Source organism: Pogona vitticeps, chromosome 3 (assembly GCF_051106095.1).
Source record: "Pogona vitticeps strain Pit_001003342236 chromosome 3, PviZW2.1, whole genome shotgun sequence".
Lineage (NCBI taxonomy): Eukaryota > Metazoa > Chordata > Lepidosauria > Squamata > Agamidae > Pogona > Pogona vitticeps.
In genome coordinates, this window is record NC_135785.1 from 119,229,494 (window position 1) to 119,253,397 (window position 23,904).

Below are 23,904 nucleotides of genomic sequence, written 5' to 3' on the forward strand. Positions count from 1 at the left end.
CTGTCTCTGAAGATGGCAGTGGTGGAGAAGAAAGAGGCAGGGGGAGGGGAAGGGAAGGCTGGAGCGAAGCACTGGGTGAAAAAAAGTTTGACACTTTGTTTTATTTCGGCAAAATGAGATCCATGAATGGAACCACAAACTAGCCTAGTTCATGATTTTGTCAGGGTCATAGATTGGTTCGTGGTCATCTCTAGTAGACATAAACAGTTTATTCGTTTAGCCGTGTCCGACTCTTCGTGACCCCATGGACCAGAGCACACCAGGCCCTCTTGTCTTCCACTGCCTCCCAGAGTTGGGTCTAATTCATGTTGGTTGCTTCAATGACACTGTCCAACTGCAAACCAAACAGATCTCTTTCTCAAAGAGGAGAGACTGATGCACGAAAGTTTGCAGAAACAAAGCCATTCCTCTGATTGAAATATACTAATATCAATGTACTAATGACTGCAAATGAAACATGCTGAATTTCATATTTGTTTTAGGATTTAGAACACTTGAAGCCACTTGATGACTGCCAAGTTGCCAAAGCACCAGAAAATCGGGAAAAGAACAGATACCGAGATATCCTCCCATGTAAGCAAAATGTTATGTTGGTACAGTGAGAATGTGGGGGAAATAAATAAACCTTAGGGCACAACTATACTGACTTGCTTAAAACCAGGTTCTCGGTCTGTGGAAAGGAGCCATCAAGGGATGGGTTAATTCCTTTCTTGGCAGGAGGAGTGAACCTAGAAGAGCTTAGTTCCACATGCTTTTCCTCCCAGTTTTTTTTTCTCCTGTTTTCCCCCAGTACAGGCCTCATTTTTGCTCCCTCCTCTTTCTGGCTTTTTATAACATACATTCAAGGCTTTCTTGCTGTTGTCTTTCTTCGTTTCTTCCTTAATGGGTAAATTTGGTGACATCTCCTCAAAATTCTTGCCCACTAAGCATGCCCATGTGGCCCACTCCAGTTCCATTGGGAGTGGGCAGCAGGTGCTTCGTTCTCTAGATTAGTGGTCCTCAACCTTGGGCCTCCAGATGTTCTTGGACTACATCTCCCAGAAGCCTTCACCACCACCTCTGCTGGCCAGGATTTCTGGGAGTTGAAGTCCAAGAACATCTGGAGGCCCAAGGTTGGGGACCACTGCTCTAGATCACCATGTCATCTCTGCACTATTACCTCCTGAGGCTTTGTGTGTCCTGGGGCCACCCACCACCACTTTGGCTCACGTGATGGAGGAGACAAATTTTTACTTAACCCAGATTAGATATAGCAGAGGCATCAGAAGGGGAAATTGATTCAGAGTCCTGTGGAGAAGAGTCTTGTACCTCAGGCTCAACTCTAAACCTCTTCTACATGATTTTCTTGTGCCTCTAGCTCAGGATTTATTAAACAACCACAACCTTGTTGCCAAGTACTTCAAAGATCCTTTTTAAGGAGAAAGGTGGGTTAAAAATATTTTACATTCATTCATTTGTTTGTTTGTTTCTCCAAGCAACCATACAACCATACAACCATACAACCATACAACCATACAATCATACAACCATACATACAACCATACAACCATACAACCATACAACCATACATACAACCATACATACAACCATACAACCATACAACCATACAACCATACAACCATACAACCATACAACCATACAACCATACAACCATACAACCATACATACATACATACATACATACATACATACATACATACATACATACATACATACATACATACATACATACATACAAAGCTACTCAGGATTCCCTGATCTTTGCTGCCAGGTCTATTGCTGCAGCCACAGTGGCTCAGAGATCCCTGTGGGTCAAGCACCTGACCAAAGATGCATCTTTCAAATCCAGTTTGGCTACAGTTCCCTACAAGATGACCAACTTTTTGGGAATCATGCCTTCAAAGATGTATTAGTGGAAACCAGTAAAAAGAAGATCATATCATATTTACTGAAAAAAAATGATAACAGACAACTCAAAAGGAGTTTTTTCTTCTTCTCCTTTTGCTATCCATGAGGATTTCCCCACTGTAGGTGCTGCTGTAATTTTCATCCCCCTTGGGCCAAATTCAGATTTCAGGCCAATTTCCATCCTCAACCACAGGTTCAGCCCAGAGCAACAGCTCCCAGAGCAAATCCCTTCCAACCCCCCAAGCAAAATTTCTGACATGCTGTCTCTTTCTGCACCTCCAGTGGGGAGTTTATCTTTCCCACTTTGTGTCCACATGGGAAAGGACAACTTCTCATCAGTGGGTGCTACAAACCATCAGGGAGGGCTATCTTGTCGATTTCCACCAGACTCCCAGGAGCAGCCTCCTTCCATCTCCAGTCTCAAGGAACAAGAACAACTTAGCAATTCTTTTGCAAGAGATCCATCATCTCATTAAGACTGGAGCAATGCAGCCTGTTCTTCCTTTAGAGGGGTTCATAGGAATCCTCTCCACCTTCTTTGCAGCCCTCAAAAGAGACTGTGTTGGACCTCAAATTCCTAAACAGGTTTGTAGCAAACAAAAAAATTCAAGATTGGTGGCTTAAAGTCTATCCTAGATGCTCTCCATTCTGGGGACTGCATGGCCTCTATAGATGTGAAGGAGCCATGCCTACATATTCCAAGCAAGATGTGTCATACAGTAGATGTTTCCTGTGGTTAACTTTTGGCAACTGCAATTTTCAACTCAAAGCACAAGCATTTGGTGTGTCTTCAGCACCACAGGTGTTTACCAAACGTCTGGTGGCCCTTTGGATACAAGAGGTAAAAATTCATCCTTACCTGGACAACCGGACCCTGTTTCTTCTCTGGAGCTCAGGAGGGCCTTCAAACCACCCTGTTAGCCCTTGTGGGTCATACGTTTATAATCAACTCATCCAAGACTTATATGCTTCTAACTAAATGCTTAATCTATCTGGGATCTTACTAGATACTCAAATGGCAATGGTCTTTCCAGCACCAGAGAGGGTGTTGAAAATCAGAAAAGAGGCACACAATACATCCACTTCTCATGTTCCTAGCTCATTTGCAGGGTTTAATGACACCATGTCTCTCACTAGTCCCTTGAGCACTCCTTCACCCATGGCCCCTGCAGCACTTTCTCCAGCTTTTATCAATTGGACATCTCTAGGAAAAGGCTCTGGTCATTTTCTTGCTTCCTCCGCTCAGAGTCTCTCTGGTCTGGTGCACAAAAAAAATGCCAATATTTGCAAGGAAGTCCCTCTGCAGGAGTCTCAGAGAACAGAGTTGACTACAGATGTCTGCCTTGCATGCTGGGTAGTCCACTGTCTCAGCTTCACAAATTAACAGACCTGGTCCGAATCTGAGATGACCCAATCAATAAATTGTCTGGAGCTCCACAAAGTTCAACTGGCTCTGGTTCATTTTCAGCATCTTCTACAGCAGCAACATATCCTGCTCAGAACAGGGAGTATTGATTCTTAAACAAGCAAGGAAGATCAAGATTTCATCCTCACATCACAGTGAAGTAATAGTTCTCTTCCAGTGGGGAGTAACTCCATTGGTGTTGTAAGAAACACTGCTCCCACTCTATAGAGTTGCTGAAGCTCCTTCATGATGAACCAAAAGGAACTGGTTCATCCATGGAAGTCCAGATTATAAATGAGAGACGAAGCCTCAGGATGTAGAAAGTAGAATCAAGCTCTTTATTCTGTATTTATTTAAATGAGTCATTAAAAAGATCTGGCTCAACACATTTTGGCGAAGCCTTCTTCAGGAGCTAAGCATAACACAAAACCACATTAGATATTGAATCATTCACATTTTCTTTTGGGACTCTCAGCGTTATATAAATACATGCATTTATACTGAGCACATTAGGCATGATAAAATATATTAGACAGTATATCAAACACATAGCAAGCTTCTTTATACTCTCTACACCTTTCTTTGGTCTATATCAAACTAATTGAAAGTGTCCAAAAGCATAGCGACTAAAAAGGAAGCATTTGTACACAGCTGTACAGGGCGATGAGATATAATCTGCTCTTCCATGATAGCCTGGATTCAGGTCTCTATCCCAGTATGCCATGCAGATAAGCCTCATCCCTCTCCCATCTTTTGACAAGAAAAGGTAGGAGACCATTGCTTGCTCACCCATACCTGAAGAAGTTTCTCCAAACATCATCCATAATTCGACTACCTATTATATATAGCTTTCTCTCATGGAGACACTATATGGTTCTCAGGGCCCTCTCTTACCCACCCTTTGAACCCTAACCTTCTGTCTCTCTTCAACTTCTTTCCCTGTAAGTGGCTTCCCTTGTTGCTGTTATTTCAGGTCATAGAGTTTCTCAGCTCGCTTCTGTATTGGTAAGCATGCATGCTTCATTACTTCTGACACTGTAACACTTCACACAACTTTTCATAGGTCTCAAGAGACTGTACTGTACTTCCCTTCTTCTGTCCCAGCTTGAGTCATCCTTTGGAAAAGAAGTGGCACAGGCTTGACTTTAGAAGACCTGTCAAGATTTATATTAAAAGAACCACATCCTCCAGGAAACGTAGCTCTCTCTTCATCTCTTTCCTCCTCCTCCCCCTTGGTAAAAAAGATCTCCCTTTCTGTTTTCACCAAAATGGAATAAGGCTTGCATATTTCCAGCCTATGAAGTCTCCCTAAGACTTGCTCCTTCTACAAGACAGGTAGCACCTTCAGCAGCCTTCTCAGGAGATGCTCCTCTGGGAAATATTTGCAGACCAGCAACTTGGGCTCAGCCTTCCACATTTATAAGACATAAAAGATTGGCAAATACAGTTCGGCAGCAGCTGCCATTGAGAGATGTGTCCTTCAACAAGTAGCTTCTGATTGAACAGTCAGCTCCCTCCCTCCCTATAGACCTAGAACTTACTATGCTATGTCTCCTTCATCACAGACCAGAATGGGCCTTCATGGAGGTAAGCCAATGCCCAGTTCTGATGGCATTTTCAACTCCTTGGGCCGTGTGTTAATAATGTACACTTGTAACGATTGTATGTCGTGTTGTACTGTGGGAAATCACTTCTATGGCTGAGCAAGTTACAAGTCATGGTGTTTATTATGTATTTAATCTGACAACAAACTCAAATAAATCACCCAGCAACATGCAACAGGGAAATCTCTATGTTCAGCATGAACTGCCCCAAAATTCCTGAACTGGATTCCTTAGAGATTTAGTCATGTATCCCCATTTCGCTCCTGAGACCAGCCAGCACAGTTTAACAACAACAACAGCAAGCTTTCTTATCCCATCTTTTTCCCCTAAAGAGAACCCAAGGTGGCTTAAATCATTAGAAGACACCATTTAAAGCTAAAAACAGTAAGCATGCAAATATTTAAAAGGCTTATACGAATACCACACTAAAACAAAAGCAATATCAAAAGCACATTCAAAGCAGTAAGGCACAGCATTAAAAAAAAAAACACTCAGGCAGCCAGTTACTAAAGGAAACCTTGCCTGAAGAGAAACATCTTCACCTGTTTATGGAAGGACAGCAAAGAGGGGACCGGCCTGGTCTCTTGTGGGAGAAAGTTCTAAAGTCTGGGAATGGATTGGCAGCCAGGAGAGTTGCTGTAATGGGACTGTGGGGGAGTTGATCCTTGTGACCTGAACCAGTTAATAATCTAGTTGCAGCATTTTGGACCCACAGAAGTTTCTGAACACTTGCTAGAGGCAGCCACAACTACAGTACAGTGTGCTACAGTGATCCAGCTGGGATGTAACTAAGGCAATGTGTCACTGTGGCCAGATGAGACCTCTCCAGGAATGGGCAGAGTTGACACACTAGTTTTAATTGTGAAAATGTACTCCTGGCCACCGATGAAATCTGGGCATCCAGGCTCAAAGATCAATCCAGGAGTGCCTCCTAAACTATCCACCTATATTTTCAAAGGGAGTATAACCACACCAAGCAGAGGCTGAATCTCTGTTCCTTGATTTGCCTTTTGGCTGCCCAGGAGCACCTCTGCTTTGTTGGATTACGTTTCAGTTTATTCACCGTCATCCAATCCATTACTGACACCAGACACCAATCATGAGCTGAAATGGCTTCTTCAGATTTAGAAAGGAGAGATACTGGTGACATCAAACCTCAAAACTCCAGACAACTTGTCCCGGTGGTTTCATGTAGATGTGATACAGAAGTTTGCTCCATCTTCTACTTGATACCCCACAAATATCTGGAGTGGGCTATCATATTGCCTCTCAGCCCTTTCTTCTCCTGACTAAATATGCACAGGTCCATCACCTGCTTCTTGTAGGGCTTGGTTTCCAAATCTTCTACTACCTTTGCCCTCCTCTGGACACATTCCATCTTGTTGATGTCCTTCTTAAACTGTGATGTCCAGAACTGGACACAGTATTCCAGGTGTGGTCTGACCAAAGCAGAATAGAGTGGTCCTATTATTTCCCTTGATCTAGACCAGCGATGGCGAACCTATGGCACGCATGCCACAGCTGGCATTCAGAGCCCTCTCTGCGGGCACGTGAGCCATAAGTCACTGGATCGCTACTCCCCCCCCCGCAGCCAAACCTGAGAAGGCAGCTGCAGTTGTGGTGCTGGCACCCTGACAGGTGGTGGGCCAGGATCCAAAGCAGCTGGAACTGGGGTCTCGAGGCACCTCTGTGCCTGGGATTCCCTCTTCTGCCACCACTTCCACCGACGGCTGTCAGGTTTTTTGGGGGGGGGGTTCCCCCACTTTGGGCACTTGGGCCCAAAAAGGTTCGCTGTCACTGATCTGGACACTATACTTCTGTTGATACAACTGAGATTTGCACAGTTGCCATTCTCTACAATACCACACGTTGTTCCTCTGTTGTTTCCTTTAATCATGTTGCTGTTTATAGGACCAGACTTCTGTGTTTGTGTTTAGTCGTTTAGTCGTGTCCGACTCTTCGTGACCCCATGGACCAGAGCACGCCAGGCCCTCCTGTCTTCTACTGCCTCCCGGAGTTGTGTCAGGTTCATGTTGGTTGCTTCGCAGACACTGTCCAGCCATCTCATCCTCGGTCGTCCCCTTCTCCTCTTGCCATCACACCTTCCTAACATCAAGGTTTTTTCCAAGGACTCTTTTCTTCTCATGAGATGGCCAAAGTACTGGAGCCTCAGCTTCAGGATCTGTCCTTCAAGTGAGCATTCAGACTTCTAAAGAACTGAATACCAAGCAGGGAACTTAAATCATTACTGGGTGTGAAATGCAAAAAACATCACTGCCTCTTAGAGCCTTGCTGGATGTATTGCCATGTAGTAGTCTCTGTATTCTAACTCAGAAGTCTGAGGAAGTGGACAATGTTCCATGAAAGCTTACATTAAAATATAGCAGTTAAAGTGCCACAAGTGCTGGCGCTGTGCTGCCTTCTGGGAGTGGAGCCCATGGAGTCAGCATAGCCCCTTTCCCTTCTTTTTCTCTCAGAACTCATTCAGAGGGTGGCTTTCCTTTGTTCGTTTGTTCGTTTGCTTGGCTTTTTTTTAAGTAAATGACATATTGTAATAGTAATGCATCAACATGGCATGGTTTTAGAATTTCACTGTGTCAGGTAGGGAAATAATGAAAATTAAAAAAAAAATGAAAATAGAGGAGGGCTTTCTCCACCCTCCATTTCAATGCCACAACCTACCTAATACATCACATGGTTGTCTCCTCAGTTAGCGCTGTCTCCAGTGTCATTTTGGTACAAGTACCCAAAGAGCTATTTTGCATCTCAATGAATCATGCCAAATAGATTGCATGGCCTAACCCTGTGCCAGTGTGGTGTGGGAGAGCTTTTAAAGGGCAAGGATGGATCATTCTAAGTAGAGACATAAGTGGAGGAGGTCTTCTCTTTTGTGCCAAAGAATGCCGTCAGGATTCCAAAATGTCATTTCATTAGGAGGTATGCTCAGACCTTGCAAGCCAAGAGCATCTCTTGTTAGGTTCTTCTCTCTGCCCCCCCCCCCCCCAGCAATATTGTCTTTTCCAATACGTTCTGCTCAAATCTTGCAAAGTAATAGCTGTGGCTTCCTCTGTTGAGTCAACTTATCTCATATTAGGTCTTCCTTTTTGTCTACTCGTCCACCTTATTTTTCCCAGCAATATACTCAGTTCTGGTCACTTCTGCATTTCCATTATATGTGCATGGTAGGATAAGTTCAGTTGACTCATTTTTTGCTCTAGGGATTGTTCAGGCTTCACTTGATTGAATACCCACTTTTCTGCTTTTCTGGATGTCTTTCATATCTGTCTTTTATATCATCTATCCCCCAACATCACATTTCAAATGAGTTTATTTTTATCCCTGTCTTTCTCCAGTGTCTTACTTTCACATAGTGTGGATGATTTTGATCTTGGTTTCCAATGACATTCTTTGTGAACTACAAACTTTTCCTTTTTTAAATTTCAAAAGGCAAAGGGACATCTTTTGGAAAATGTTCACACAACATTTCCATAGAACTTTTGGTTCAATATAGCTTTTCTTCTTCAGCTTGCATAACTCAAAGAAAGGATCTGGAAATGGAACAGCTTTCTAGTCTGCGTTCTGCAGAGGCAGCACGGCAACAAAATTTTACCAAAAGGTTGATGAGTGTGTATGTTTTTCCCTTGTACGTATTGTACCAACTCACACTTCATCATTTCATTAAGTCCAAAAAAAAGCCCTTCAAAATGTTTTGGCATAGAGGGACTACAGCTACACCCAAGCTTTTTTCACTTCTGCCTTCTCCCGGTTGCCATACTCTGTATGAGGAAGATTTCTGTTGGAATTTGTGTGTAATGTACGTATATTTAAATTCCTGTTTTTAAAAAAGAAAGGAAATTCAATTATTTAAAAAAAACCCTCTGGTTTATGAATGTAGGATATTCTGCTTCCATACCCATCATTCAAAAACCCAAGAAATGGCCTGAGATTGCTGCACAATATCAAGCCTGCACTGCCAGCAGGAAAAAGGATGGCAAAGGGCAGCCTGAATGTTGACAACAGTTATGTCAGTTATCAACATGGTCTACAGCAGAGGTCCTCAACCCCTGGTCCGCAACCCGGCACCAGTCCGTGGCCTAGGCAGGACTGGGCCGCGGACACAGATCTCCTCCCCCCCACAAGCGATCCCCTCCTGCAAGCGTACCATGTGCATGCATGCAAGCTCACCACACCCCCACACAAGCACACCACGTGTCCCATGAACACACCACACCCCTGCACACACGGACCCCGCCCCCTGACCGGTCCATGGTTGGGAAAAGGTTGGGGACCACCGGTCTACAAGATATCCTCTTCTGTTCACTACCATTCACACTTGTCAAAAAACAGCCCTGATGATTGCTTTGTGTTGGAGTGAGAAGTGGATAACTGATTTAAAAAAAAAAAAGGAGTCAGCTTCTGGGATTTTCCTTTTCTTGATGTCACTTTTCGAATGGTAGTGAGCACAAGAAAGTATCCTGTAGACCAGCGCTCTCCAACCTTTGGCCTCCAGATGTTCTTGGACTTCAAATCCCAGAAATCTGGCCAGCACAGGTGCTGGTGAAGGCTTCTGGGAGTTGTAGTCCAAGAACATCTGGAGGCCCAAGGTTGGGGACCACTGCTGTAGACCATCTTGAATGAGGCAACTCAGGTGGGCACCATTTTAGAATCATGTGACACTGAAATTACACCTGCCTCTCCAGCTGGGCTTGCCCCACTACCTGCTGGACCTAATAGTGATGACACGTTAGCAGTCCCTTTTAGGAACATGGCATTAAAAACTAGAGCTCCATAGAAATCAATAATCTGGAAGCATTTTCAAAAGTGTGCAGCAGATGCTCACATGGCTGATTGCATGCATTGCAAGTCACCTTTCCAACGGTAGCATGCTCAGCCAGCCAAAGACTCTGCATAATGCTGTTGGCAAAGGAGGTGGGCACTGTTGAGGTAAGTGGCTTCCATACTGTGAAGTATAAGAGTCATCAGAAGTTGAGCCACAAGCCCAGGGAAGCCAGACTGAAAGGGACTGATCATTTGTTTTACTGAGCTGAGAAGGGGAGTCAATTTGGGGAGGTTCGGCCAAGATAACAGTGAGATTGCTACCTTGCCTACCAACTAGTGTGCCCAGTGAGAAAGTGTTCTCTCTGGAAGGGGACATTGGTAGTCGATACTGCTTACCTGAAACCTGGATCTGTAGGAAAAGTTATGTTCCTAAATGTCACCCTACCATTGCTGGCCTTCTCTGAAGTCCCCTTTAAGTAACAGAGAATGGCACACTCTGTTCCCTATACTAGGCATGCCATGCTTCAATCTGATGCCCCCTCCTTCTGCCTCTCATTCATTGCACTGCTACTCCAGGACTGTAATCACTCAGTCAACTGTGTTGTGCCCCACACTGTGGGCACAGTTCCCACCCACTGCAGGTGGATTATCTGCTGGTTCAATCTGCCTGTCAGCCCTGTACAGGATTTTTGCCCACTCTCAAATGCAGCCTGCCCCCTGCCCCCTGCTTCCCCAATGCTGCTGGTATTTCCTACTGGCATACCCACTGTTTCGGGTTCAATCGATATGTCGATTAAAATCATTTCCTAATACCTACAGTAGGTATTATCTACTCTTTTTCGTTTGCCACAATCACTGGGAAGTTGTCAGAGAACAAAGGGAAATCCTTTAGCATGTTTTACCTGTTTGTGTGTTTTTTTTTTTAAGGGAAAATAATGACTATATAATAATCATACTGCTTGTAATGAAATTCTGGATATCTGGAACTTCTGAATTTTTAATTGTCGAATTCTGAATCTGAAAGGCTGTAATTCCAAATTCGAGATCTGAATTGCAGCACTAATGCACATCCCTATCGGAAAAGTTGCTTAAGTTACATTTTGGCACTAGGATTCTTTTAGATTGCACTGTTGTAGCCCTTCCTGGACAGAACATCCCTGACTGCAGTGGTTCATGCATCAGTAGTCTCTAGGATTGATTATTGCCATGCTCTTTATGTGGGGCTGCCTTTGAGGGCAATACAGAAGCTTGAGCAGGTGCAAAATGCAATGGCCAGGCTTGTGTCAGGAGCGTGGAGATACCGCAATGTCTCCCTGATTCTGGCACATCTCCGTCAGCTTCCTGTTTGCTTCTGTGCCAGATCTAAAGTGCTAGTACTAAATTATAAAGCCCTTAATGATTTGGGACCTTGTTCCCTATCACAGAGGCTTTCCCTAAGATTGTCTGTCTAGGTACTCAGTCTTTCTAGCCTTTCTTTCTTGACAGGTCGTCACCCCAAGAGAAGCTCAAAAATCTAAAACCAGGAAACAGGCTCCCCCCCCCCCAGTGGCTACGACATTGTGGAACACATTGCTTGTGGATATACGCTAGGCTCCCTCCCTCTTTACCTTCAGAAATATTCTCAATAATAAAGGAAGGGTGTAAAATCAGAGCTTTTAAAGGGGACTTTCAGAAATATCCTCCCCCTATGATCTTCTTGCTGTCCTGTGTGATTGTTTTGTCTGCCATTGTCTGTCTGTCTGTCTTTCTTTCTGTCTGTCTGTCTGTCTGTCTGTCTGTTTTTCTTTCTTTCTTTCTTTCTTTCTTTCTTTCTTTCTTTCTTTCTTTCTTTCTTTCTTTCTTTCTTTCTTTCTTTCTTTCTTGTGATTTAATGTTTTCTCTTGGTGGGTGATTTATGTGTCTGTTTTTTGTTCACCACCCAGAATAGTGGCTTGTCACTAGATGGTCAGGATATAAGTGAAATAACTAAAATAGAATAGCATGAAATAAAATAAATGAACAGTGTCGTTCTTCAACTTTACTCCAATGTTCGATATTAACAGTTCCTAATCAGTACCAAAATCTGCTGGTGGTCTTGTTTCGGCATAGATAATACAGCTTATCCATCTCCTTCCAATTACATAATCTGTTTGCTTTCTGTATTGGCTATCTGCTGATTTCCTCATATACAGTCATCTGTTTGATTGCTTAAAATATGTATTTGCAATTAATAGATTGTTGGCTTCGCAGAACTCTGAGTCATTTTCCTGCATCATTTCTGACCCTCTCCCCCAAATGTTCTAACAACATGTGACTGTTGCTTCAGTATTAGTGCCAATCCATTTCTTCTGAGTTCGTCATTTCCGGAGTAAAACATTTTGTAGTTGTCCGACTAAAAATATACCATTTCAGTTCCCTTTAGTTCACTGCTATAAAACACTGCAATGTTTAAATGTCCCATTTCTTGCTTTACAGTTTCCAGTTTCATTATTCTCACATCCCATGCTCTAATTGTACGTGTTGTGCAGCACTGGACTTCCTTTCACCTCTGTGCACATCAACTACTAAATGTCCTTTTAGCTTTAATCTAGTTGTACCATTAGCAACAGCGCTATTCGCACTTGTTTTTTGCTCTTCCCTAGTAAATGATTGAATGCTTTCTGACCTGGGAGTCTCATCTTCCAGCACTATCTCTTGTTTCATTTTGGACTGTCTCATCATAGGATTTTCAAGGTAAGAAATGTTCAGCAGTGGTTTACCATTGCAAAAAGTTAGCCTGAGTGTCACTACTGTTATATGTGAAAGATCTGCCAGTGTCTCTTTCAGCTACCTCTGCTGCCCAGTAGCTGCCCTCTAGAAGTTTCTCTGCCCCCATCACCATTGGAGCTAATCAATCCCTTCTGCTATTAAGGCTTTTGCTCCTGAAGAGGGTGGATGCATCTTAGTCTTGTGTCTCAGCTGTGAACATTTTGCCTTAGGTGACTCTGCTAAGATTCCAGACTCATAATTCCAGCATTGCTCTTGACATCTTTGACACACACAAACCCTCTCACCGTGTTAAATTCTGCATCCAAGAAAAGGAGATAGCTTTTAGCACTTTAAAAATGTAAAAAAATAATCTTGATATATTTGCATAGACACTTCATCCCTCTTTTAGGCAGAAGTCTAAGTTATATATCATTCATGGTGCAATAGGTCTCTCTTCAGACATTTTGTCTCCCCCCCCCTTACTATTTCTTAGTAGAAAAGAGGACCCAAGCTGATGATATTTTATATGCTTTTTTTCAATCTCTATTTCATCTGTTTCATATCGAAGAAAATTTTATCTCCAAAAAATTAGTGTCTACAGTTAGAAAAATATTATTTCAGCCACATTCTAAAATGTAAAGAGTATATTTCTAAACAAAAATGTATAACCTTAAGCGATTGTTATAGCGACAGACCAAAACTTCTAAAGAGAAAGCTTCTTACCCAAGCCAGCATAAAAATAATTCAATTATTCAAAACTATTCCAGTTTATGAATGTGGAATATTGTGCTTCTGTACCCATGATTCAAAACAACAGGAAATGGCCTGAGATTGCTGCACAATATCATGCCTGCATTTCCAGCAGGAAAAAGGATGCCACGCTTTACATAGCAAAGGGTAGCCTGAATGTTGACAACAGCTATGTCAGTTGTCAACATGGTCTCTTGTACCTCTACCATTCACGAAGTGACACCAAGAAAGGGAAAATCACAGTAGCTGACTCCTTTTTCATCAGTTAACCACTTCTCACCCAAACAAAAAGCATTTCTCAGGGCTGTTTTTTGTTAACCGTGAATGGTAGTGAATAGAGATGGGGACGAATCACCATTTTGGTTGATGACTCATGAAGCACGAAGTTGCCCCCATGAAGCAAAAAAAATAACGAAGTTATTCATCAATTTGTGGGGGTTATTTTAAAAAACCACCCCCATCCCACTGCTGCCACCCCCACCACTGCCATCCCCCACTGCCACGCCAGTGCCACCCCCAGCCCCTTACTGTAATCACCACCACCACCAAGGTCTCCATCTGGCCTCTGCAGCCACAGCATGTAAAAAGGGAGACTGGCTGCCTGGATTCTCTTAGCCTGCCTTAAGGGAATCCAGGCTGCCCTTTGCAAAGATGGCAGCTGCAGCTTCCCTACCCATAATGAAGCTGCCGCCGCCATCTTTGCAAAGGGCAGCCAGTCTCCCTTTTTACACTCCGTGGCTGTGGAGGCCAGATGGAGACCTCGGTGGCTGCAGTGATTACAGTAAGGGGGTGTCAGTGGGGGTGGAGGGGCTAAGGTAGGGAGAAGAAGGGGTGGGTGGGTAGACTGTGGGGGTGGCTGGCTGTGGGGGTGGTTGGCTGCCCATCGACCTACCAATCAGTTGATCAGCGGCTGGTAGGCAGAATGGTTGTTGTTGTTTTTTTTAATTTGCGAAGGATGAATAAAAACGGGAAAATATTCATCAATCTGTATTCGACTTAAAATTTGATGAATATGGATTGACAAATATTTAACGAATTGGCTATTTTTTGTCGTAAAAGCTGATCCATTTTTATATTTGTCCCCATCTCTAGTAGTGAGCAGTGGTTCCCAACCTTGGACAGCAACGTCCGGAAATCCTGGCCAGCACAGGTAGTGGTGAAGGTTTCTGGGAATTCAAGTCCAAGAACAGCTGGACTACCCAAGGTTGGGAACCGCTGCTTCTTGCTGGAGGGGGGGGGGGAGATAGTGTGTTTGAGAGAACTATAGTTATCACCCGCAAGACAATCTCATATTATACTATTTCTTAGATTCATGCCAGTCAGCCTTCTAGCAGTTTGGGGACTGAAACAGCTTTAGTCACTTTGAAAGCTGACCTGTATTGATACAGGTACTGTGTCTCCATTGGTTTGTTGGCTTCCCAGTAGTGCCCAGTATCATCAGCCACAGTGGATTTGCCTGTCTTAGTTGAGAGTTGGGGTACCAGACTGTACTCCCCTGGTATGTTGATAATAGGAAGTAGTAACTGAGGATTGTATTTTCTCACTGTGGCAGCTATTTTGATATACTTAAGCTGTACAGTGGTGCCTTGCTAGACAGTTACCCAGCATGACAGTTTTTTCGCTAGACATTGACTTTTTGCAATTGCTATAGTGATTCGCAAAACAGTGATTCCTATGGGGGAATTTCGCTGGACAATGTTTGGTCCCTCCTTCGCAAACCGATTTTCGCTAGACGACGATTTTGACAACTCCCTCCGCGCTTGCAAAACGGTGTTTTCAGGACCTAAGCTTCGCAAGACAGCAATTTAAACAGCTGAACGGCAGTTCGCAAAGCGCCTTTCCTATGGCCGATCTTCGCTAGACAACGACGATTCTTCCCCATTGGAACGCATTAAACAGGTTTCAGTGCATTCCAATGGGGAAATGCTTTTTGCTAGACAATGATTTCGCTAAACAGCGATTTCAGTGGAACGGATTATCATCTGTTTTATATCAAATCCAACTGTTGTCTTGTACCTCAACCATGTCTGGAGTCAGTAACAGGCTAGATGAAGGATAACAGTCTCATTCCTGAGACAAAACTTACTTTTCTTAGCTTTTAATGGAAATTTTATGGAAAGTGAGGTTGAAATCTCTCAAGAGCCCCTCACACATCATATTTTATACATTTGGACAATATGTACCTTCTCCTTTGGCATCACTGCTTCCAGAGTAGTGAACAATATAGGTAAAATAGATATAATATGTTAATCGATAAAATGACACATACAGAATTGTGCAGAAAAAATTATTCTAAGTGACTGTGAAATGAAGACAGAATTGTCTGTTTGAAAGTGCATCAGAATGTCCTTGTGCCTACATCGCTTACAAATGAAATGGTTAGAAGCCTGTCACAGCTTCTCTCTGTGTGTCTCTCTCTCTTTCTTTCTAGATGATCTAACACGCGTTCCCCTTGGAGAGATGAAAGGCTACATCAATGCCAGTTATATCCGTGTGCCAGTGGACAAAGATGAACTCTTTTACATCTCCACCCAGGGTCCTCTGGCTTGCACCACAAATGACTTCTGGCAAATGGTCTGGGAAAACCATTCCAACGTCATTGCCATGATCACGAGGGAAACGGAACATGGGATATCTAAATGCCATCGATACTGGCCAGAGCCTCCCCATGTTTCTATGGATTTGATCCAGTTTCAGCTGCAGTTGATTAACTATCAGATTCTGGATTGCTTTGTCATTAGACTGGTAGAACTGGTGAGCAAACAGGTATGACGCACAGATTATATAAGAAAAGTGAATATTGCAAATGTAAGGATCTTTGAACATTTTTAGAATAGGGTTTGAATTATATTTGCTCTTTCCACTCTCGTTTTAGGTCATTTGGTCATGCGAAAAACTTTAGGCACGAATTACGTATGAGCCTTTAGCCTATATAGCACAGCAGACTCTTAAATCCCCACTTTGATACAATGCATTTTGCAAGATGTGCTAAGATCTCTTGCAAAGTCAGGATAGCCTTGACCTAGTGTGAGACACAGATTCAGCAGCCAGTTATAAGACACCAGCCTTGCTTTCTCTTTAGGATGACTCTTTCTTGTTTTAGCTGCATGATGATTTCAGTCCCGTCACATTAGTTTTGTGTGTGGATGATATATAGGTAAGTCAGTTTTCTGCATGATGGAAAGAATGGGTTGAGTGACAGGTGAGTGCTGGACAGGTAAGACAATTATGACAGTTCAGGAGGAGAAAGAAGGTGCCCCCACAGAATGTTGATGACATTGGGTGCTTTCCTCGGCCTAGATAGGGGAAGGGAAAGTGTCTCCTAGAGTGGATGAGCAGGAGGGATGAGGTAAGGTAAAAGACAGGAACTGCACAAGCTACAGGAGAAATCCCCAGGTGCATGATAGATGAGAGCTATGATGAAAAGACTGTGACAAGCTGAGACAGAATAGGCATTTGATAAGTTTATGGAAAGTTAGGTGATGGTTTGGCAATTGGGAGACTGCATGAAATATTTTAACCCATTTTTGTTGTTGTTATTGTAATCATTATTTAATCTGTTATTTTTTTTAAAAAAAAACTTTTGTTTTATACAAAAGACATCTCTTTATTTCCTATATACTATATGAACCTCCTTGCTGGCTGATTGGCCATCGCTTAGCAAGCAGGGAGAAGATGGAAAGAAAAGATGAATCTGTCAATGGCTTTTGATTTTAGGAACTGATGGTGTTGCCTTAGTGCTAGAGTACGAACCAAAGGACAAATTTAAATCCTCCACAAGGAAGTGGAGGGTGAAAAAGGGGGGGGGGACCATGAGCCCCAAGTGTTCAGACAGTTATATGTGAAGGAGCACACTGAGTGTCTGTTTGAGTAGTAGCAGGGGCACATCTCTAGGCCAGAGTCACTGTGTATTACCAAAAAGTGGTTGAGGAAAGTTTGCAAGGGTGTCACACAAGGGTATTGATAGCCACCTGGCAGGTGAAAAGCAAAAAAGTGGCAGGACAGGATTGACATTGGTAGGAGTGATGATGACATGGGGCTTTGGGGGCCATAGTAGAGAGATGAGTTTTTTCTTTTTTTAAATAATTAGCTCCATTTGTCAATCTGCTTTCTTAATTATTAAAAGGGGGTGTTACCCATTACTAATTATACAGTATAAGGACTTTTTTGTGCATACATATACCGTATGAGCTCCTATTGTATTTTTCTGTTGCAGACACAAGAGAGACGCATTGTATATCACCTTCAGTTTACAACCTGGCCAGACCATGGCACTCCCAGATCATCAAAACATCTTGTTAAATTTGTTCGCTACATGAGGAAAATTCATCAGACAGGCCCTATCATTGCACATTGCAGTGCTGGCATCGGAAGGAGTGGGGTGCTGCTTTGCGTGGATATTTTGTTGCGCTATATAGAAAAAGATATATATGTAAGTCCACTTAAAGGCATTTTCAAGAGTAAATAATTCCGTATTTATCTTGCTGCAAAACCCGGGGGATTAATTGCACTGGTATTAGATTGCAGATAAAATATATTAGAAATGGAAAAGTCTGACATCAGTGTTATTATCCTATTAAACTTGTCAGGTAGGCCAAGCTAACTTCCAACTAGCCACTTCGGAGATTGTCTCCTCTTCATGATAGTGTTTCCAGTGTTCTGTCTTTAGCACACATAGTAAGTTATTACTTTTTGCATACAAATGTATGCACACAGACAGTATCACAAGGAAATCTAGTGGTCAGGACTAAGATGCTGGCAGCTGACACAGAGAAACACAATATAGAGGAACAATTGTGGTGATACTATGAGATGGGAAAGACAGGCATTGTGGGCTAGTGGGAGATGGTGTCCTATAGAGCAGGGGTCGTCAGCCACTGGTCTGCAGCCCGGTGACGGTCCATGGGCTTGCCGGAACTGGGCTGCATTTACAGATCTCCGCCCCTGCACATGCTGTGGGCATGTCATGCTCCCACAGGGGGTGTCATGCTCATGCGGGGTGTGTTGTGTTCAGGCACATGCATGCGAGCATGACATGCCCATCACGCAAGTGTGACGTGCCCCACCCCCCACGCATGGAGCTCGCTTCCCCCCCAGCCCGTCTGCGGCCCCAAAAAGGTTGGGGACTGCTGGTGTAGAGGTTCAGAAACTGAACTATGGTTCAAGATGCCCCAGGTCTGACTCTTCCCTATGCTATGAACTTACCAGATGGCATTAATCTCAAACATACACTCTCTGCAATATGGCATAAATATTACCATCACACTCCACACTGCTCTACAGTAAGCCACTGTGTCATTCTCCACATCTTGTTGAATTACAATTGACAGCGCATTTGGAATCAGGAAAGACTTCTTGTATCATCACTTATGTACCTTTTCTGCTGGCTGATCTCAGAGATAGATCTGCCAGCACGATTGCTGGCTGGCTAGCTTATAAAGGGCAGAGGAATGGAAGTTCATTCATGTCATATCAAAGCTTCCTCCAGTGCAGGGACACAGTTACTGTGCCAGCACAAAGTTAGGCAAAGGTGAGAATAGTCGTAAGTAATTACCAATGTTTTAAGGCTGGGATCTTGGCTAGTTAAGATTGTGCCCTTAGAGGACTGTTGGAAACAATGCCATTGTTCTGAAGTGCTAGATAAATACTAGGCATTGTTCTAAGATGATGAATTTGAACTATGGTTGCCTGCCATAATCATGGGTTGTGAATAACAGCCGCTTTGCCTGCCTGCAGTTTGACATCAAGCAGATAGTAACACACCTGAGACATCAGCGCTTTGGCATGATTCAGACCAAGGTAAGGACACTGATTTCATTTGTCTCCTTGGCACCAGGCTATTTTGGAGGGAACAGGGAATGCAAACTGACTGTTTATGAGTTCCTGTGTTAGGGTGCCAGAGGTTACACTAATGTATGGAGTCAATTCAGCATTCCATTACACTGAAGTTTTATTAATGTGAGTGTCTTTTTAAAATGAAAATAATTTACAGTTTGGTTGTTTCCCATGAATGTTTCTCCAATACATTAATATTAGCATTAATCAGGGAAGATAGAAGTATGGACAGAATCTATTGTCAGGTGATAAGTTGTTATGTGCCATGAAGTCACTTCTGACTTATGTCAACCAAGGAATTAGTGACCTCAAGAAGGTCTTGTCATTACTAGCCCTGTCATTAGTAGCCCTTGCAAACACAAGGCCATAACTTCTTTTATTGAGTCAGTGCATCTTATTGTCTTCCTCTTTTAATGCTGCCTTCAACTGTTCCATACATAACAAAACAGTCCGACAACTGTCCCTGCCAAAGTTGTTATCTTATCCTGCCCTCCAGCCTGTGTTTTTCACACAGAGACATTGAGAAGATGGGAGGGGAAAGAGCAAAAATGTGAGAGATAAAAGGAGTGATTTTCAGAACTGAAATCTATTAAACCCATTGCTATCACTGGAAACTGGGAATAACATGGTCTAAGTCACAAGATACAAATCGCTAACTCAGGAGCAGTTGAGGAAAAATGGACTGCACGTGCAGTTAATAAAATAATAGTAGTCAATAACATATGCTTGACTTTTGTTGAGGAAGAATCAGCAACTGAAAGAAGTAGGGAGATGGAATTAGATGAAAGAAAAAGCAAGAGAAAAGTTTCTGGTGAGATGAATGAGAGAACGAGTTTTCAAATAGTTGCAGTTGTTGTATTCTCTCCAAAGTCAAAAAGATGCAAGCCAGGACTGGGAAGCAAATTCATGAATGACCTTTTTTAAAAAAACCTTCATTCTTGCAATAGTTTTAGTGTAGTAAGGTAACACAAATGTAAATGCCAGCAAAAACCTACACCCAAACACGTATCCTTTTCAGTTTAAGAGCGCGGTTATACTAGGGGAAAAACATTTGAATTGAGTTTTGCATGTTTTAAATTATTTTTTGAGAGGTGACTACATGATGCACATAGAAATTTGGATTCCCCCCCCCCCCCTTGGGAAATGTGTGGTTTTCTTGTGGTGAGGTTTTGACACAGCAAGGTATTTTACTGGGCAGCAAGAAGATTGTTTCATTTAACTCACTTGTGAAATCACCTGTCAATGTAAATTGTGTCTGCGGGGTTGGCCCCTCTCACCACTCACTGGTGTGCCTTGTCAATATTGGCTTCCTTGCTCCCCTCCCTCTCTTCCACTGGGTGTCTTCACTCAGCACGTTTTTTTTTTAAAAAAAACACCTGCTTCTTTTTTATTTATTTTTTTAAGTACTGCTTCCTTTTACTGATAAGCCCCTGGAAACTAAAAATAAATAAAGCCAGCTCGTGCGGCTTTTCTAGAATTGGCTGCTGATTGCTGCTTCAAGCAGGTGAAGGGTGGAGAATGAGCGGGGGAAGCAAGGGAGCATATATCTGGAGCTAGGGGCTGGTTCAAGGCAGTGGCTGCTGCTTCCTCCCCCCCCCCCCCTGTTTTCCTACCAGAATTTTAAAGGTTTGTCCTTCCTTTGAAGCACTTCTATTTTAGTGGGGCATTCCTAGAGTGGTATTTTAAAGAGCTTCCTCCACAACAATTGAGGATGGGGAAAAATCCCAAACCCACAAAATAGCTCAGCTAGAATATTTCCATACCTGGCAATTTTCACTGTCCTTCATCCTCTGCTGAAGAATGTAACTAGCTGTTTCCCTCTTCATGCCCAGGAGCAGTATATGTTTTGCTATGAAATAGCTCTTGAAGTTCTGAAGAACATTCAGAGTATGGGCTCCCAGTTACTGCAGTAAGGAAAACAAGGTTATCACCATCTGCTTTGGACTTAATTTTGCTACTTTAACCCATTCGATCAAGATGGCCAAAGAGCAACGAGAGCTGTTGCATGACATGGAATTGTCTTATATACCAATGACTGGAAAATGTGGATTTCTAAATCATCGGTGAAGCAAAATAGGCACAAACAATGTGGACAAATGGCTGAAAACGAGGTATAAAAATATATGGTTGTAACTGAATTCAGTTCTGCTGTGATTTGTAAAGGTAATGTTAGTGCCCCAGAGATGAAGTGGGGTTAATGGCTATGTGGTCACTCCTCGTGTGGCGACACAGATGTATTTGGCACCTGAAAGGAAGTGATGGTTCTTCATGTGGTTTAAAGCCACACAAGGCCTTGCTGTTGCTGAAGAGGAGGGTTGTTTTGGGTGTGAATTTTGATATCTGCCTCACTTCTTCTTGAAATGTTCCTCAAGGTGATATGGCATCCAGGACCCTCTCCTGGCTTGTACTATAGAAATATGAGGCCTGAAGCACATCAAATCCTTAGAAGCTGTGCTCGAACATTGGTAATATGACATAACCTTGGAGAAGCAGCCACAACCGCATTACAATTTTATCTTGAAAGCTGAAAAATGACAGGCATCTCAGCTTTCTTGGATTCGAGAGTAATAATGGGTGGTTGTTTTTCAATAGATGAACTTAACCAGGAAATGCATTTCCCCTTCCATCCTTCTTCTGAAACTCAGCTGCCTACATCAGTACTTTATACAGGGATTCCATGGAGTATCCCTTTGGCAGAGTGAGAGGAAAACAAGTTCCGGTTTGATTGAATGAACCTCTGCTCCTCCTTCTTTTCCAAATTCCCCATCCTGACTAGTGGCAATAGACTAATCTTTCCACCAGGAGCAAAAAATAAAAAATAAAAAAATCACTGGGTGCTGCATGTGCTTTCTCTTAGTTGGTCTGTGTGGTAGAGCAGTGGTCCCCAACCTTGGGCCTCCAGATGTTCTTGGACTACAACTCCCAGAAGCCTTCACCACCACCTCTGCTGGCCAGGATTTCTGGGAGCTGAAGTCCAAGAACATCTGGAGGCCCGAGGTTGGGGACTACTGAGGTAGAGGATGCAAGCCACAGATCAACCATTGGGCAGATTTTCATATCAGTGTTTTCAATAGGAATTTTGTAGCTTCAATTCTCCATGTGTGTCACCCAAGACAAGGTTTAAGTGTTAGACATGCCTTCTTCTGAGCCTTTCATTTCCTCCTGCACATCCATGCCCCTGCACTCATATGATATCTCTGCAAATGTGTGAGCAACTGTTTGAACTTAATTTCATTTATTTCTATTCCTGTGCCTGCACAATTTACTATTACTATGGAACTTCTCTTATAAAATAATGAAATAATGCTAGAGAAGTGTGTATGGTAAATTTGCTATTGAACATAGTCCAATGTTTCCTGTGACCATATCATTATAAGGAGCACTCCATGGTACGTTAAAGTATATAGAGTGCAACTGAACCCTCACTTCCTCATTTACTTCAAGTGTCATCCTCCAGCCATCCACAATCTTTATTTACTAAAAATAATCCAGAGTCCCACATGTGGCCAAGAGGAATTAATGGGAAATAAAGATGGCAGTTGCTAAGTGGAGAGACTTTTCTTTGAAGCAATCCCATATGCCTCTAAGAGTATGATTACACAGTATGAAAAATGCGAATGGATCCTCTGTGAAGTTGCACCCTGGAAGTCAGGTTTCCCCAGGTTAATTTTCTTCTGCTGTCCGCACAGAAGTGAACAGACAGAGAGGAGGAAATCAGTTTTGTTTGCAGCTTGTTAACTGTTTGAATCGTCTTCTCCCCACACCTGGTTCCTGGGTCTGTTTCTTTTCTTCTTTCTTCCCTTCCTGCCTCCCTCCCTTTTAAAGGTTTGCTGTCAATGCTAGATCAAATGGTGACCAACTGAAAAAGCAGAAGCAAAAAAAACAAAAAACAAGGAATTGGCAAAGAGAGAGGAGGACATTTTCATTTCAGCATTGCTCAAGTTTTTTAAAGTAGCTCTGCTCTGTTCCAGCTGTCCAGATTTGCAGGAGGCATGATTAGAGCAGAACTGCCTTGAAACCTACTTCTCTCCCCCCGCCCCTTGGTTGCCTAGCTGATCCAGCACTAGATTAGCAAGCCTTAAAAAGAAAAAGAAAAAGAAAGTCAGAAACCAAATGAGAAGGGAAGAGGAAACCAGACCTAAGAAGAAAAAAAGACCTAAGCACTAGGTTTACAGATCAGAGGATTCAAAAAGCAGCCAGTTTCTCCACTGTCTTGCCTCTCACTGTTGCTAGAGCCAGCCTGAAGGTTTTTGAATACAGTGACAACAAACCTCTCCATATTGGCCCAATTGATCACACTACCGAAACCTATGCAAAAGAAATCAATTTCAAAAAAGTAGCAGCCCCAACAACAGAGAAAAAAATTACAGACTGGAGGGTGGGGGGGGATTTGGGGCTGATTTGCAGATTATTAACTATGTTATATGCAATATTTCAATACTGTTTTCTTATCTATCATCAAATGTGGTTATAGAATTTCTTATCTTGTTCAGCGTTATGCTTTCACTAAATGTAATTAAAATTGTTCCTTAAAATTGGCTACAGGAAACAAATTATTTGTATCAAATTGTTCCAAGCCAGGTTGTTGTTGAAAATATTTATTAACTTTATTTTCAGATATGGTTCATAAAATCACTTACATCTACCTCCATTGATAACGAATTATTCCACTCCTATGCCACATGTTTAACCATCATCCAGGCATATGGATCGGGGGGGGGGGGGGGTTGGAGTAGACAAATAATTGACTGTTTCAAGGATGGTGATAACACTCCAAAACTTCCCATGAGCACAATATGAGATACGATTAAAGTAAAAATTGGAGCCCATTGTGTTCAAGAAGCACATAAAGTTTTTTAAAAAGCAACAGGAGCTACAGAGACCAGTCTTAGAATT

At 42.7% G+C, this 23,904-nt stretch overlaps 1 protein-coding gene and 1 long non-coding RNA gene across 14 annotated transcripts in view; one reads left to right on the forward strand and one right to left on the reverse strand.

Annotated features, from left to right (window-relative positions):
* The window catches only part of FRMPD2 (FERM and PDZ domain containing 2), a 162,567-nt gene extending 139,666 nt beyond the window's left edge, over positions 1–22,901 (forward strand). For 9 of the 13 annotated variants that reach the window (XM_078390640.1, XM_072994842.2, XM_072994843.2 and 6 more), the window contains 5 exons: positions 483–573; positions 15,605–15,939; positions 17,390–17,605; positions 18,910–18,972; positions 20,841–22,901. In XM_078390640.1, the coding sequence (XP_078246766.1) occupies positions 483–573; positions 15,605–15,939; positions 17,390–17,605; positions 18,910–18,972; positions 20,841–20,921 (786 nt within the window). In that variant the 3' untranslated portion in view covers positions 20,922–22,901. Of the gene's footprint in view, positions 1–482; positions 574–1,370; positions 1,425–2,474; positions 2,494–12,317; positions 12,409–15,604; positions 15,940–17,389; positions 17,606–18,909; positions 18,973–20,840 lie in introns of those variants that run through there. The other 4 variants (XM_072994850.2, XM_072994851.2, XM_072994852.2 and 1 more) reach the window with 4 other exon arrangements.
* Positions 1–23,904, reverse strand: part of LOC144588227 (uncharacterized) — a 95,283-nt gene that overhangs the window by 40,700 nt on the left and 30,679 nt on the right. The gene's annotated exons all lie outside the window — the stretch shown is intronic.